Source organism: Micropterus salmoides, unplaced genomic scaffold, assembly GCF_014851395.1.
Source record: "Micropterus salmoides isolate LMB-PRFRI ecotype aquatic unplaced genomic scaffold, ASM1485139v1 Ms_hic_scaffold_17, whole genome shotgun sequence".
NCBI classification, from domain to species: domain Eukaryota; kingdom Metazoa; phylum Chordata; class Actinopteri; order Centrarchiformes; family Centrarchidae; genus Micropterus; species Micropterus salmoides.
In genome coordinates this window covers 7,289,156-7,304,973 of record NW_024040817.1, presented here as the reverse complement: position 1 = coordinate 7,304,973, position 15,818 = coordinate 7,289,156, and the positions used below count along the sequence as shown (strand labels likewise).

Here is a 15,818-nt window from a genome sequence, read left to right as displayed (position 1 = left end):
CAATACTGTGGACTTCAAAAGCAAAACAAGTTCACCATTGATCTTTAAAAGGTAGCTGGTTTTGTCTAAACTGAATGATCACCCTTAGTTCTGAGCATCCAATATTTCTTATGTCAGACAGTGAAGGCCACGTGTCCATCTTCAAATAACAATATGAAAATACATGTGTCCAATCTAGGGACATATCTTTTAATATGGACAAAGTCTGATGTGTTCCATTTGTCTAAATAAGATGTTCTCAACCAAATGTTTAAATAGCAACACATGTGGAAAACATGTAAACCATCCTCATTAACAAAAATCCATAAAAGACATTGTTTGGCATTGTTTGGCATTTTGGAATTTGAGGGCACTTTGGGGTTTACAACATCTTCCACAACATCTTCCTATGATTTAGCTAAAAGAAAATTCTTTTTGTATTTTGTATGTCCATCAAATTAAAAATAATTAAAATCTGTGCACTTATGAATCCCTCCCAGCACAGCTCGGTCCGGCCCTGAATGAACCGGGGGGGGGGGAAGGTGTCCCTCTCTCCGTCCGGCCGCTCCGTCATTCCGTCGCGCCGGAAAAGGCAGAGCAGGGGAAGAAGGAGGCGTTGCCCTCCAACAACACATCAGCTGCAAATTTATGCAAAACACTAAAAGCACTTCTGCTGCGGCCATCCTGCAAAGCAAAAAAATAAATAAAGAAAAAAGCAACAAGAGCAGGCTCCGCAGGCCGTTCAGTCGCTTGGAGTGGTTTTGCAGCGGGCAGCCGGTGCAGGAGGAGGCTGAGAAACCCGGACCGGTGACGGTAAGGACGGACCGAGAGCCCCATTGACGAGCCAGACAGCAGCAGCGGTTAGCGGGATGCTAGGAGGAGTAGCCTCCGGTAGATCTAGTGTTAACTGGTCTGAAACATGGAGGGTAGCTAGCTAATGGAAGCTGGATGCAGCTGAAGGGGAAGCTTTTTCAGGTTGTGGAGGCTGAAGCTAGCGGACTGGCAGTGCTGGGACAGAATGAAGTGTGTGAGTGTGTGTGGAGGAGGGGGGTAATAAAGATACTGCAAGGATGAAATGGATAGGGCTCATACTCAAAACTAACGTTACAACAAAACAATTACATGTGTTGATGTATTTTGTAACAAAAAAAAATAAAAATAAAAAGAGTTTCTGCAAAGATGCACATTCTGTAGGCCTACTTGACACTGACCACGTTTTGGTGGAGGGGGGGGGTTGAGGCCAGTGTATGTATTTTTAATGTATTTTATAAGAAATTGTTTTAATCTAGTTGCTCCAATCTCTGCTGAGGTGCGTTCATGTGCAGTTAAACAAATACGGATTGAAATATAGGGCTGATATAATATTAGCTTATTCAAGATATATCAATGTTGCCAGATATGTCAGCCAATAAGTCACAAGAAATTGCAGTGCAGAAATACAATATAATAACATATGTTTAAAGTAATTCAGAAAAAAAAATGTTGCTCTGTGGTTTGACAACAGAGCATTGACAAGTGTATTTTTCAATTGTAAAATATCCAGCTCCTTAAGAGGCCCTTTATAAAAAATGTTTACTGTATGTGTTTAATTAAAAAAAAACTAATATCAGACAGTGAATGTATTGTGCCTGATGTTGGACCTCACCACCTGCCATTCCACCCATAATCCACCAATTTCCCAACCAATATCTTGCTTGAATTTAAAAACAGTTTTAGCATGGAGCCCCATTGTCGGTTGTTTGATATAAGGTATGATACAACAGCTGAGCGCCAATCAAACTCAGTCATTCATGTTGGGAACCATCACGACCCTGCAGCTAATGTTTGACTGATATATATTGGAGTTGATATTGTTTTCTGTTTGTGGATATTATGCCGTTAATACACCTTTTTAAATGAAATCAGTAGGCCTACTAGTGACAAATGGATTTTTAATGATTAAAAAAAAAGATTTGCAATTGTAAATTTGTATTTTGGTAATCACGGCTGCATCTTATAATACACAAATACAACCAAACATGAAAAAAATGTCAAGTAACCAACTTGCATTTGGAATGCTCCATATTAATGTCTAAAAACATTTATGACGTTGTCTTGGATTTATTTACGGATTCTGTGTACTGAATCGGATCAATCTCATTTGTTTTTTGTTTAGAAATGCTACAAAAAATATATACATTTTATTAACACAGTTAACTAAGTAATTAAGTAATTGTTCAGTTTTGCTTTTCATTTCTAATTTGACTTTTTATTCAAAAGCCTTTCCTTGTTCATGTGCTCTGGGTAAGCATGCATTTCATAAGGTGCAGCGTGCACAATATATTTACCACCCTGTGTTCTACTGGAGAGAGCTTAGTGTCCGATCTCTTCTTTTCTTTTCGGCAAGAAAACAGTTGTAAATGAATTGTTATGATGTGGTGCCTAAAAATGCCTCAGACGAAAACAGTAATCTTCAACGTCAGTCTAAAAGTATCCATATCAGTGTGACCAGGACTATATCAGTCAAACACCTAGTGAAATATTGAGTGAGTATTGTGCAGGCTCTGTGAAGAATGGTGTTTGTCAGGAACAGTGACGGGTGGTTTTTCATCAGCTGGGCTCTCACAGAGAAACCGTAGTGTGTGTTTCTCCCAGACTGATGGACGGCTTTTCTGTCTTCTGTCTCCTCAGCAGCCATGGAGACAGACGGAGAGCAGAACCAGCAGGGGGCCTCGACCAATGGGAACGCAGCATCTGGGACGAGCTCCCGCCCCTCTCCAATGAATTCCATGTCTCTATATGAAAGACAGGCTGTACAGGTATGCAGGTGTGCATGCATGCGTGCATGAGCTGTCAGCGAATTTGCTCACAGACTTTCATTCTGTTCTCATTGGCTCACCATCACCAGCTTTTCTTCTCTTGTCACCTGACAAGTCCAAAAGGCGTGTCAAAAAATCAACAACATTGTTTTCATTTTAAAACCATGTGTGCTAAATTATGATCCTTTGAGTTTTGGCTAAATCAAAAGCCTCTCTCGCACTGCTAATATTTACTATTTGTTTATTTATAAGGAATGCAATTTTTTTTATTTTTTCATTTCTTTATTTCAATAATTACAACACATTTATTAAAACCAAGAAGGTATTACAGTTTTGACAAGTTAGCAACACATAAAATAATAATAGTAATAATAGTGTTTTTCTTTGCTAATGCTGACTCAGCCAATCTGCTGCGTTACCGACGAGGACGACGACAGGTGCATCAAGGGAATGAAGAAGATTTACTCGGCAGCACAGTCATAGTTAATCTGGCTATATCACTAATACACTTTGTTTTGTTATATTATTAGCTTTTCTGGTCATTGTTAAGTCTCATTTTGCTCTGTTGCTAATTAAATTTGCAGATCTGATGTTGTTTTGTCAGCTGCTTTATTAATAAACAGGCAAGATGCTGCAGTTCTGGTTGTGGGTCTGGTTGCACCTGTTTGCTGTAGTTGTAAATGCTGTGAGATTATTCAGCTATTTGTGTCTTATTGTGGATTGATGACATAAAACTACACTTACCAATGCTACAAAAATTTTAAAGGACTAATTTTCATCCTACTGAAATATGTTTTATGTTAACCTCAACCTTTTCTTTTTTTTCCCTTTAAACTTTAAATGACCCCCATCATGACCCTCGTCAAGTCTTTCGGTCCTTCGCTCTAAATCATGCACCCAACTGTGCATCTTTTTCACCCAGAGGATCACGCTCCAGTAGCACAGCTGAGAAGCAAAATTGAGGATTGCCAGTAAATGAAAATGACTTGTGAGTTGTTATGCTGGACATTACAAATGCCCTTACAAATGTCCAGCTGGAGCATCCAACAAGACCACAAGTAGGCTGCCTGTCTGATGATCAGATGTCAGGTGTGAGCCAAAAACTAGAAGTCTATTTTTAATAAGTAATTGAGAAAATGAGGAATTAATTAATGAATTTAATTAATTTTGTCCTTTTTAATTTGACCTGGTATTTCTAGGAGCAACAATCTGACTAAAGTGTTTTTAGCTAATACACTTTCACTTTTAATGCTGACTACAAATAAAAATGTAATAGCTGCGAAATATTTATAATTTTCTTTTTTAGTTTATGTTTCATTGAATTCTGTCGTTTTTTCTCATCAACTTCATCAGCTTTCATATGACGACGATTCCTGTTGGAAGTGTGAACGGAGCTTTGTGTATAAGCAAGATTTTGAAGAAGCACTCTTGTCTTTATATTTTATGATTTATGTGTGAGCCAATGGGCAGAAAATGATGGAGAGCGACTGAAACAGGGAGGTGAAGAAAGAAATTGAGTCGTGCTGGGGTTGATGGAAGCTTTGTGGGATTTTCTCTGGCTTCTGTCACCCTGCACAGCCATCTGTCTTTGTCACATTGCACACGTTAATCCAGCCCGCCATGCTCGCTTTCATGCCTCAACTTATTACTGTATGGGCCTCTGCTCATACATCAGGCAGCTGGCAGGAGGCCTTCCGCTCTGCTACAGCATCCCTCCCTCTCTGCTTTCTCTGCCCTCCTTTCTCTTACTCCACTTCCTCCTTCTCTCATTTTTCATGGCACTGTACTTTCCTTTTTCTTCCAAAATTTTCCCACATCTTTTTGTCCTCCGTCCCACCACATCTTCTTCAGCTGTAATGTTTTCATCTCATTTTCTCAAGTTGTCTCTTTTATCATCCTTCAGTACATCAGTAGTATTTGCATCCTCGCTGTCTCATCTTCATGTTCCCCTTTTTTTCTCGACGTCTCTTTCTCTGTTGGCGTTCCTGCCCCTATAATTTTTCATGTGTCTCCTCTCCTCCTCCTTCCAGGCCCTGCAGGCGTTACAGAGGCAGCCTAATGCAGCTCAATACTTCCAGCAGCTGATGCTGCAACAGCAGATCAGCAACGCCCAGCTGCAGAACCTGGCCGCAGTGCAACAGGTAAAGGTGTGTATGCAATGTCATTCATAATCTTGCAACAAATAGTATCATGTGACTCATGAGATCCTTCAGTTACTCGGAGTTGTACTCAGTATATTGGACTTGGCTTGCAGTGAGTCATTCAGTATACTGACAGCCTTTGCAAACATCTCTCTTTTGGTTTTGTTTGGAGTAGGTTCAAATTGCATCTCTCTTCTTCTCCTCTTTTTTCCTCTTCCTCTTCCTCCCAGGCTACTCTGGCTGCAAGTCGTCAGTCAAGTCCTTCCAGCAGCAGCTCTCCTCAGACCACCAGCACCACAGCTGTATGTACTGTCTTTGTGGTTACACTCAAATGGCTGCACTCTGCCACTTGCAAGGACAACCAGTATCACTATCGCATTTTCTCCTACTATACTTACATTTCTAAGTAATGCATAAAAAAACTACATACATTCTACACATTAAAGCTACTCATTATCATATGACAGGTCAGTGTAACATCTGGATCAGGTTCCACAACCAGCAGCCGTCCTATCGGCGCCTCAGCAACGTCCACGATCAGCCAATCAGTGCTGCTGAGTGGGACGGCAGGGGGGCAGGGACAAATGTACCTGAGGGTGAGTTACACCATAAACTTTGACAAAGACTGCATTGCAATGAATTAGTTTTAACACACTATAGCAAGAGAATAGTGCTTTTATACATTTTCAAGTATTTTGGGATAAACCTTCTGTCATGATTAGAATCTCGTGAACTAGTATTTTTTTTTAATTGTCATCAGATCATTTTCATGCCAAAACATTGTAAGTATTAAGCATAATATATAGCAGCTCCATAAGGCAGGGTGTGGACATTTTCATTACTGATTTTATAGCAGTTTGATTAATGTATGTCTTCCGTCAAGGTCAAATGAACGTGCACTCTATACTTGACACCAGAACTAGCTGGGTTTCTGCGTGTTTGATGGCTGTCCTGTCGTCCTGCAGGTCAACCGCTCCCTAAGGGCCCCCATCTCCTCACAGCTCATTTTTATGCCTGGCAGCACAGCAACCGCTGCAGTGGCAACCGTCACCCAGCAGCCCCAGGCTCAGCAACAGCAACAGGAAGTGACACCGACTTCCACGTCTAGCAGCCAATCAGATATTGACCAGGTTTGTGGAATGAATGTGTTGATGTTTGATTTGAGGGGAGTAATAACTACGTGTCTTTTTAGCCGATTACTTACATTTTTTCTGTCACCAGGTGCAGAATCTAGCCATGCGAGGTGTGTCCAGTCCCAAAGGCGTTGGAGTGAAGACTGAAGCGCCAGAGAGGAGTGACTCGGGTAGGGAGGAAAGGAAAGGTGACCTGAAAACTGTATTTCATTCCAGGTTCTGTTACTTGTAACATTACAAATTGGCTTAATCATGGTCTGAAGTGCAAAAGTGCAAAATCTGAAAAATGTATTTGCATATGTTCACATTTTATCACGCACTTTTATTAAAGCTGCAATAAATGTTATTTTTACATTAACAATGGATCAAATGCTTGAAAGGGGTCACTCATACTGATTAACCCACAGAGAATTATCATCTGACTCAACTCACTACACTACCTGCCCAGCAAACAGACCAAGTTAGCAACTAGCTGGTAAAGTGATACATCTTGGCCAGATCAAAGAAGCAAAACAGAGCTAGAAGGAGAGTGAATCTTGGATTCCAAAGACTGATAATGTTACTCGATATCAGCTGAATGTGTAAATAAGCCTCTGCTCCCTTGCCATATCATGTTTTATCAGGTGATAATATCTTTGTTGTGTTTACGGCTTGTTTGTTCTGCCTGCAAGTGACCGTTAATGCAGGTGCAATAAATGCAAATGCAAGTGTAATAAATGTTGGTGTGTAACTTTTCTATCTTCTTTCAGTTGCCTACTCCCTCGTCCAGCCCTCCCACCAATCAAACTCCCAGTCCCCCTCTAAGCCAAGCCAACCTCAGCCCCAGCCTCCCCACATTAAAATCCCAACGTACCCTCAGCCCACCAACCTCAAAGCCCACTCTTCCTCCTCTGCTGGTGGCTCCTCCTCGTCCTCCATCCCTCTTTCCCAACTCCTGCTTCACGGAACCCGGACTCTCGCCACAGGAACCACCGCTCCCACAGCAGCACACACCCTGGTCCTAACGTCCAGTGCAGCATCCCAGCCCCACGGGTATCCTGTTGGCACAGCGACCATCAAACCAGCAGTCAACGCTCAAACCTTGGTGGTGCAGCCTCTGCAGAAGACTTCGCTAAGTGCTGAGAAATCAGGCCATGGCAATGGACCCATCCCCATCCAACCCAAAACTCTGCAGGGGCTCCGACTACCCCTCCAACTGCCTTCTAGGAACCCCCCTCCCATCCTGCCCGCCCCGCCACCCACCAGCAGCTCGGCCCAGCCTCCCCAGCCGCCGCACATCCCAGTCCAAATCGTGGGGGCGAGGCAGAGCACGCTGGGCAACACCCAGGCTCTGGCGCTGGCCCGGGGCAACTGCAGCCAGGATGGAGCCGCTGTCCTCAGCAGCTCGTCCAACCTGCTCACCATGGTGGCGTCCATTGCGTCCAGGGAGGGCGGGGTCATGGGTCGAGGGGTGGGGCTAAAGACGCTTCAATCGCCCCAGGAGGCTCCCCCATTGGCTCAGGTCTCTCAGGTGCATCCGCAGGCCAATCAAAACTCTGGACAGGGTCAGAATGGACCCCTGGCTTCGAACCCTGCTTCCTCCCAGTCCCCCACCGTTTCCTCTCCTCCCACCTCGAGGCCTCGCACCTCCCTCTCCCTCCCCTTGGTGACGGAGGAGCAGAGAGGAGCATCGGCTGGAGTCACCACCAATGGGGACTCATCGGGAAGTCAGACGCCACAGGTCAGCTGATTACTGTTAATTAGTCAAGATTTCATACAATCCTTACTAATTAAGTGTGTGTTGTTTAAAATTTAATTACATTAGTTATCCCAATTAGAGGGGGGATTTAAATGGCTATTATAAGCATAGGTTTCATTTTCACCTCTCTCTTAGTATATTTTTATTATTTCCTAGTACTTTGTAGCATTGGCGATTATGTTTACTCTGTATTATTTCTCATCCAAATAGAGTTTTCTAAATATAGGCTGTCAAATACCCTACAGGTCTTTAAGGCTAAAAAAACTTGTGATTTTTGGTTACATGTATAAATAAAAATTATTCAACTTGACTATTTCATATGTACACAGTAGACAGTTGCAATAGTTCAACCCAAAACAATTATTCTCCTCTAAAATTGCTTCAGGAAACAGAATATCATCAATTCAGTGGTGGTCTGAAGTCTTATGTGAGCCTGATAGAAGTTCCTTACTTGAAATTTCTAAATAAATCCCTCCTCAGCTGCTCCTGACTAATATAATTATCATATTTATGAAAATAAATATCATCAACAAGGCCCGGGCCACTGACATAATCGTCTCTGCACATGTAAATATCACTTCATGTCATATCATGCATGGACCTGGCACATTGCACATATTTGTTGTTAATTTGTTGTTAATTGTAAATTGTTGTTGTTGTTCCATTATTATTTTTATTTTATATTGTCAGTTGTTGTCTATTCTTCTGTTATTCTTATATAACTTGCATTTGTTTATTACATATTTAAATATTTCTACATCTATTTGTGTCAGCTGTCTGCGTGTAGCACCTTAACACCAAAGCAAATTCCCTGTATTTGTAAAACAATACTTGGCAATAAAGCTCCTTCTGATTCTGATAACTAACTCTTCCTATAGCTGCTCTGTTGTCTTTTCATCTGTTCGTCTGTTTAAACTGATTTTTTTTTTTTTTAGGGAAAGCAGTTGACTGGCTCGCTAAAGAGAAAATCAGACTCCAATTCAGCTAATGACGAAGATGGCCCCTCCCCTCCACGGCTCCAGCCAGTCAGAGATCACACCCCAGCACTCCTGACAAATCCAATTGAAGCAGGTAACATTATAGAAACGTGTAAATCTCGAACATTCCTGAATAATTAGGTAGCACATTTATATGAATTGTTCTCAGCAGACTCACAACAGAAAACATGATGAATTTAACACAATGCTTTTTTACTGCTCCTCTCTCCCCCATCAGGGTCTGGTGCTCCTCCTCCCGCCCCCTCCTGTCCCTCCCCAGTGCTGTCAGTGTCCCGTGGGGTCTGCGGCCAGGGGGAGAGAGCTCCTCCCCCTCAAGCTGTGGTTAAACCAAACGTTCTTACACACCTCATAGAGGGCTTCGTCATCCAGGAAGGGGCAGAGCCTTTCCCTGTGAGTACATGGGATTTGTAGTTTGTAATCCCCCTTTCAGGCACAAGACACATGTTTGACACTGGTTGCCAACCTCTTCTTTTAATGCTTTTTGTGAATGATTTACAGGTATGTGGTTCAGTAAAGGACTCGGCTGAGGATTTAACTAATGACAGTCCAGACACTAACCAATCAGAGACTGTTACAACAGCAACAGGTAACTGCCAAACTGCTCTGAAAGTACTGCTGCTTTCCAGACATGTTTGAGAGTAGAAAATTGCCATTTTCCAAGTGAGAAACGTGGTTGGGATTTCTCACTTGAGCTGCAGTTTGCAGGGCATGATAGTTTGACAACATTATACAAAATCGTTAAACAGCTTTGTAGCTAAAAGTTAAGGACATAATTTGCACTTAAAGGTAACTGTCTGTGCTAACCTGCTAGTTAACCTTGCCAAATGTAACGAATATGGATCTTACATTTGCATCTTACATTTGCAACCAAATGACCCTTGTTTGTCCAAGCTGGGCCGCAGGAATGTACAGAGGTTTCAATTACAACATTTCCCACCTCTGGCTGGAAGGCAGCATAACGGCACAGTGAAACACCATTACAGTCTTCTTTTCTGGTGTAGAATAAGGAGAACCTTAAAGTGTGTTGTTATTAGTGTGTGTTTGCAGTTCTGTGTCTTTCTCTGGATTTTTTCATGTAACATTATAGTAGTTCAACACATTTATCTATTTACAAATTGTATAAATTATAGATTTACATATATATCTGCTCTGTTTTCTCTCCAAACTTTCCCCTCAGTGCTGAAGTGTGAGTACTGTAAAAACTTTGCTCCAGCCAGCCAGTTCAGAGGCACCAAAAGGTTCTGCTCCATGACTTGTGCCAAGAGGTACTTCAACATGCATGAAATATAATATATACAGTGGGAGCCATCTTAGAAAAGAAAAACTGCTGTAGATTTATATCGCTCACATTTTAAAAAAGAAACAACAGATTATGTAACTTTTCACAAACAGATGATTTAAAAAGTGTGACAGCAGTGTGGGAATTCTCAGGTGGCTACAGCTGTATATTCACAGCATGTATGTCTTCTGTTCTCATGTTTTATTCTTGTGTTTGAATACTGTGATAGTGCCACTTCATCCACTTTTCTCTACATAAATGGCATGTAAACGTATGTCTGTTTTCATGTCAAAGTGCAGTTAGTTTTGTAAATTTGTTTTCCTCTTTTGAATTTGCTCCATATTAAAATGTGCATTGTATTTATTGTGTTTCACTATATAAACAATGGACTATCTGCATTGTTTGAAACAGTATGCTGTCAGCATATGATTTTACATTTTCTGCTTCTGCTTTGCATTTGTCCCTTTGCCCACTACATGCGTGTAGATTATCTACCGCGTATGGTGCAAAGAGATACAAACTGTATGTGTTGCTCGTCTTGGCTTCAGTACCGTATATGTCACTCTTTGTCTACGATACAGTATGTATTGGTTCCCCAGGTACAACGTCAGCTTCAGGCAGCACTTCTGCATGCGACAGGGTCAAGGTCAAGATCACGCTCCTGATCAGGATCAAGGCCATGGTCACTTCTCCAACTCAGATGAGGAGGGTGGAATAACCAGGCGGAGGGTTCCCAGGAGGACAAGTTCAGAAATTGCCAGTGCCAAGATAGCAGGAAGACCCATACCTGTCAAGGTGAGAAGGAGGGAAATTAACAAGTTATTTTTTAAATTTTGAACAATTTTAGCCTATGCAGGTAAATGTTTCAGTGCTCATTTATATGTACCGTGTTCCTTTTACACACAAGCAGTCCCTCAAGCAGTGGAAGCCAGAGATTACAGTTTTAATATATACAAACTGTGAAGTAATTGCATTATCCAGAATGAATCTATGGTATGTTGTTGCTAACTATGCGCTACATTTGGTTAATCTGGTCTTGCTGGAGGCTGGAGTGGATTAAGCAAAGGGTTCAACAGAAATATTTTGTAATTTGATCATAGGTTTCAATTTGCCAAGAAGATTCCACAATTTGGTGTCGAAATTATCACTGGACCACACTGTGTTTCCCATTCATTGATTTACTTGTGGCGACATGCCACAATATCAATGCTGAGCGCCACCTAGCCTACTATAAACTACTTAATGAGTAAAATCAATTCATTGTGGAGCTTCGCGCTGCGCATAGATTCACTCAGCACCTCCGCTTGCTCGCTTCCAAGCTGGCATTTCACTGACTTGCTGCAACGTAACACCGCCCCCTGCCCATCAGCTCGCCAATTGGTGATCTGAAGTAGCCATGATCAGACGATATGAAAATAAAGACGATCGCCCAATCCTAGTGTCCGCCCCTCCCCTGTCCTTAAGTTAGGAGGACACTTATATATCATATCGTTAAAATATCACTGTATGTTTCCCTTTTCCCAGGAAAAAAGCCCTAGACCAAAAGTACAAAGGAATATATGGAGACGTATGTCCACATACTTTTGGCCACATAGTGTCATGTGTAAATGCAGTAAAACCACAACAGATATGAACGTATTAACACATAAAAGCAGCCACAGAACTTTGACTTAGACAGTGGGCTGGGCATATTTTGAGATGGAAAACTCGGAGGTCCCATGACGCAGTGAACAAGACATGTGGCTTTGGGCCATGGGTTCAATTCCCACTGTGACAAATCCATCCATGTGTTCCTGAGCACTTAACCCTTAGTTACTCCAGAGGCATGCAACCTCTGACATATATAGCAATTGTAAGTCACTTTGGATAAAAGTGTCAGCTAAATGAGTAAAAGGAAATGGAAAGCAGTTTATGGATCCATCAATAGCTTTCAGTAATTCATTCTCATTCTGCCACCTATTGGCTGCAAGTTGGCACAGCAGGTTTTTGCAAAGGAAGCACATAACAAGGATCACACTCTCACATTCTCTCTGTGATGCTGCCAAACTGTTTTGAGTTTTCAATGCAGACACTTGTCATTTTGGGTATATATATAAAGACTGTTTCTTCGTACAGCTTTGATCTTTGCATGTAGTCACACACCGTCAAACTGGGAGACAATCCAGTGCAACCACAGGCTTCCACGGTCAACCACTGAGCCCTTCTTAATGCCTTGCTCACGGGTTCCTCATCCTCCCTGCAGTGCCGTTCAGAGTCCAGCCATTCAGATGAGGAGTCCAGTGGAGAGGAGGATGAAGATGACCCCATGTCCCTCTCACCCGCCTCCTCAGCCTCCTGCCACCAGCCGCCTCCTCCGCTCCCAACGGAGAGTTCTGCACCCAGCTGCCTGCCCGCTAGCCCCGCCCAGTGGAGCGTGGAGGAAGTGTCGCAGTTTATTTCCTCACTACAAGGTTGGAAGCGGATTACATCTTTTTGTGCATGTTGAATGTCTTTAGAAACAAAATTAATTTAAATACTTCCGGATGTAACACTAGTGTCTGTAATGAATGCTTATTTTAAGTTGAATTATTGATGTTTTAATAATAAGTCTTTATGTTAACAAGCATTCAAGATTGGTGTTGTGTACAGTAAGTCATCTGTAGAGATGAAGAGACTAGCTGTTTAAAAGAATAGCAGTCTGAAAAGTCACACATTTTTATAATCAGTGAATCATTTGACGTCATCGCACTTTTTCCCCGTATCCTTATTTTTTTGATTTTGTCGCTCCTTCTCCATGTTTCTTTCTGTTTATATTCCTCTTCGCAGGCTGTGAGGAGCTCGCCTCCCAGTTCCTGTCGCAGGAGATTGACGGCCAGGCCCTGCTGCTGCTGAAGGAGGAGCATCTCATGTCCACCATGAACATCAAGCTAGGTCCTGCTCTCAAGATCTGTGCCCACATTAACAATCTGAGAGACTGATGTCAGTGTTTCCATAAATCCACAATGCTCAAAGTCAAGCCCTGGGCATTTACCCCAAACTCCTGTTCCGCACCCAGTTCAGATACAGAACTGGTCCCAGAGCAGTCAGAGGCCTGCAGGTGCATGCATAAGGTACAGTTCATTTGCAAAACAAAAGCCAAGGCTATTTAGCTAGCTGCAGCACTTGAATATATTCTTGATTTGTCCACTCTTTACCACATTTTCAAATGTCGTACTTGCACAGGGGTAATGTTACAGTTACAGTATTGTCCCGTTTAAAGCTGTCATGTCAGTGCGTTGCGAAATACAACAGCTGTATTTTGGTAAGGATACATGTTACCGAAAATGTCATTTCAGCGCAAAATCAGTACTTGCAGTCAGAAATAGGCTTTACCAAGTGATTTCAATTTGCTTTTTAGATGCACAACTACAGTACAGTCTTGTGCCTGTCTTGTAAAATGCAAAAATGAAGGTTTTGAATGTATTTTCAACGCAGGAATCACTTGTAATATGTGGTGAGGGTTGTTACTTGCACAGTATCCCTACATTTTTAAGATTATGTACAAACAGGGCTGCCCATTTCACAGGCTTTAACCGAGGCTGTTTTAATCTTTATGTTACATCTCATATTTCTGCTAAAGTTCAACAGAATCTTCAAAAGGAAACAAAATAATGAATAAACTTACAGATGAACACACTACTAATTATTAATTGTATCATATTGTACAGGAAAAGTATTTTTGAAAGATTTGCTGACTTGTTTGGCTTTGGGATTCTTTCTTGTCTCTAAGAACAATGTTGAGTGTCATCTCGTCGAACACTCATCATGGATTCAAAAATGAGTTTTTGATTATAACTCTTGACCTGATTTAAGCCACAATCAGCACAGACTTCGGACAGAAATGCAGTAATGAACTTATATCTACCCAACCGTTGTGTCACATAACAAGTGCTTTCAAGAAGAATTTTGTAAGGAAAGCAATCATGATTTTTAACATTAATTTTATGTATGTCATAGAAACAAAAAAAACATAATAATTTTGTAAAAATGGCCATCATCAGTTTTAAATGGTGGCTTTTTTATTTTGGAAGTAGCCTCTTCTACTCAATTTACAGGGTATAGTTGGTTACGAGTACAGGGTACTGGCTGCAGAAATGACCCAAATGAAATCCAGACCCCTCAAGCCTCAGAGAGCATTTCATATTTCATGTGAGGCAAAAACAACTGCAAAAATACAGATGTTTCATATAGTTTTCTCACATCTATAAACTATTTTTTACATACAGAGCACATCAACAGTTGATAAGACACTACTGCAAAATGCTTTACAAATTTTTCACTGAGGATCTTTAGGAGATCCAACCTTTTAAAGTTTTTTTAACAGAGGACTTTTTGTTGACTCTGCTCTTAAAAGGACTATACTCTGCAAAATTATTAAAAGACTATTTTGTTCTGTCAGGCAATTTCAAGAGTGTCACTTTTTTGGGTACAACCACAGCTGCCCCTGATCTATACAAATGTATGCGTATGAGTGAAGGGTAACGTCATGGGCTTGATTTTGTGAAGTGAAATAAAGACATGCTGAAACAGATAAGTAAGCGGCAAATGTGAAGATATGCTGTTAATTTGTAGTATCTTTTAAGCTACATTCATGAACAAAATAAGAAAGTCTGTGAAGAAAATCAGGCTGGCAGCCACATGTGGACCTATGTTTGTGATATGATGTGAATCATACCTGAATGAGTGTGTGAATGAGAAAACCTTTAACTATACTGTAATAAGTGTAAAATTTGCCTTTATATTTAAATGCACATTTTTTTGCTGAATTGCCTTGTTTAAGCTTTTAACTGTAGAAGTTCTCTCATGTTATCTCTCTGTGAACCTTGTGGCCTTTCTCACTAGTCTCTACAATAGGTTTAGATGAGGATTGTCTGTTTTTTAACTACTTTTCATATCATTCCTTGTTTTATATTAGTGCTTACTTTTTTACAATTGTTATTTCAAGCAATGACATCTATTGCCTTTCCCAAAAAGCGTGACTGAATTGTAGCTACCTTGATCAAGGAAACTTGCTGTCTTCCTCATAGCTTTGTCACATAGCGTGTAACAACAGTATTTACCTTTCTAGCTAGCTATCTTTGGCTTTATTGTTAGTGACTGTGGCTATTACAGTATTTTCTTTCAAAAAGGATAATAATCTTTGATAGCTGTGTGTTTATATGTCATAGTCACCCAAGGATTTTGAAGTTTAAATTTGCAGACGTCATATTGTGAAGACCAAAAAATAGAGCACTTGTACTACACTACAAGTGATGCGCATCACAATTTCTTAGTCAAATCATTTCCGTTCTGCAATGATTACTGGTGTAACATTTGTTAACAAGCAGACCTTTACGACTTTGTTTATTTAATCATTGTTCTCCCAAAAAGTAGCACTTTTCTCATAAAATAACTGCATTCAGCAAAAGGCCTTTTTTTAATAAAGAGCTACTTCAGAATCAAAATGTGTTTGCTTGCAATAATCAGAAAAAAATGGCAGAATCTTGGAGGGACTGAGTTTGATGTGGCGAGGCTAACAACACTATCATGCAAATAAATAATCAAGGAACCGTTTTAAATTCTGATGCCTGTGTTTGTATTGAAATGGGACTTAAATACAAAGGCCACCTTAGCATAAGGGATGGAAAAAGTCTTCCATAATGTTTAGATTTACATGTCAGACTTTTCATGAATTGCTTTCAATGTGGCCCATTCCCTCGTTAGCAAGTGAGAACAATTACAGGTTTTATAGGGT

At 41.0% G+C, this 15,818-nt stretch overlaps 1 protein-coding gene across 6 annotated transcripts; it reads left to right on the top strand.

Annotated features, from left to right (window-relative positions):
- The first annotated feature begins 547 nt into the window (after positions 1-547).
- Positions 548-15,642, top strand: LOC119907401 (polyhomeotic-like protein 1). Of its 6 annotated transcripts, none has more exons than XM_038725163.1 (15): positions 548-792; positions 2,650-2,777; positions 4,808-4,918; positions 5,149-5,220; positions 5,386-5,514; positions 5,884-6,048; positions 6,140-6,239; positions 6,801-7,771; positions 8,725-8,860; positions 9,005-9,177; positions 9,286-9,373; positions 9,965-10,052; positions 10,648-10,861; positions 12,309-12,516; positions 12,872-15,642. In XM_038725163.1, exons 2-15 carry the CDS (start codon positions 2,655-2,657, stop codon positions 13,021-13,023), a joined length of 2,730 nt encoding a protein of 909 aa, XP_038581091.1. In that variant the 5' UTR covers positions 548-792; positions 2,650-2,654; the 3' UTR covers positions 13,024-15,642. The 6 variants fall into 6 exon arrangements, with proteins under 6 accessions (XP_038581091.1, XP_038581094.1, XP_038581090.1 ...); XM_038725166.1 differs by having other exon boundaries at positions 549-792; positions 10,666-10,861; XM_038725162.1 differs by having other exon boundaries at positions 550-792; positions 2,653-2,777; positions 4,808-4,924.
- The last annotated feature ends 176 nt before the right edge of the window (positions 15,643-15,818 follow it).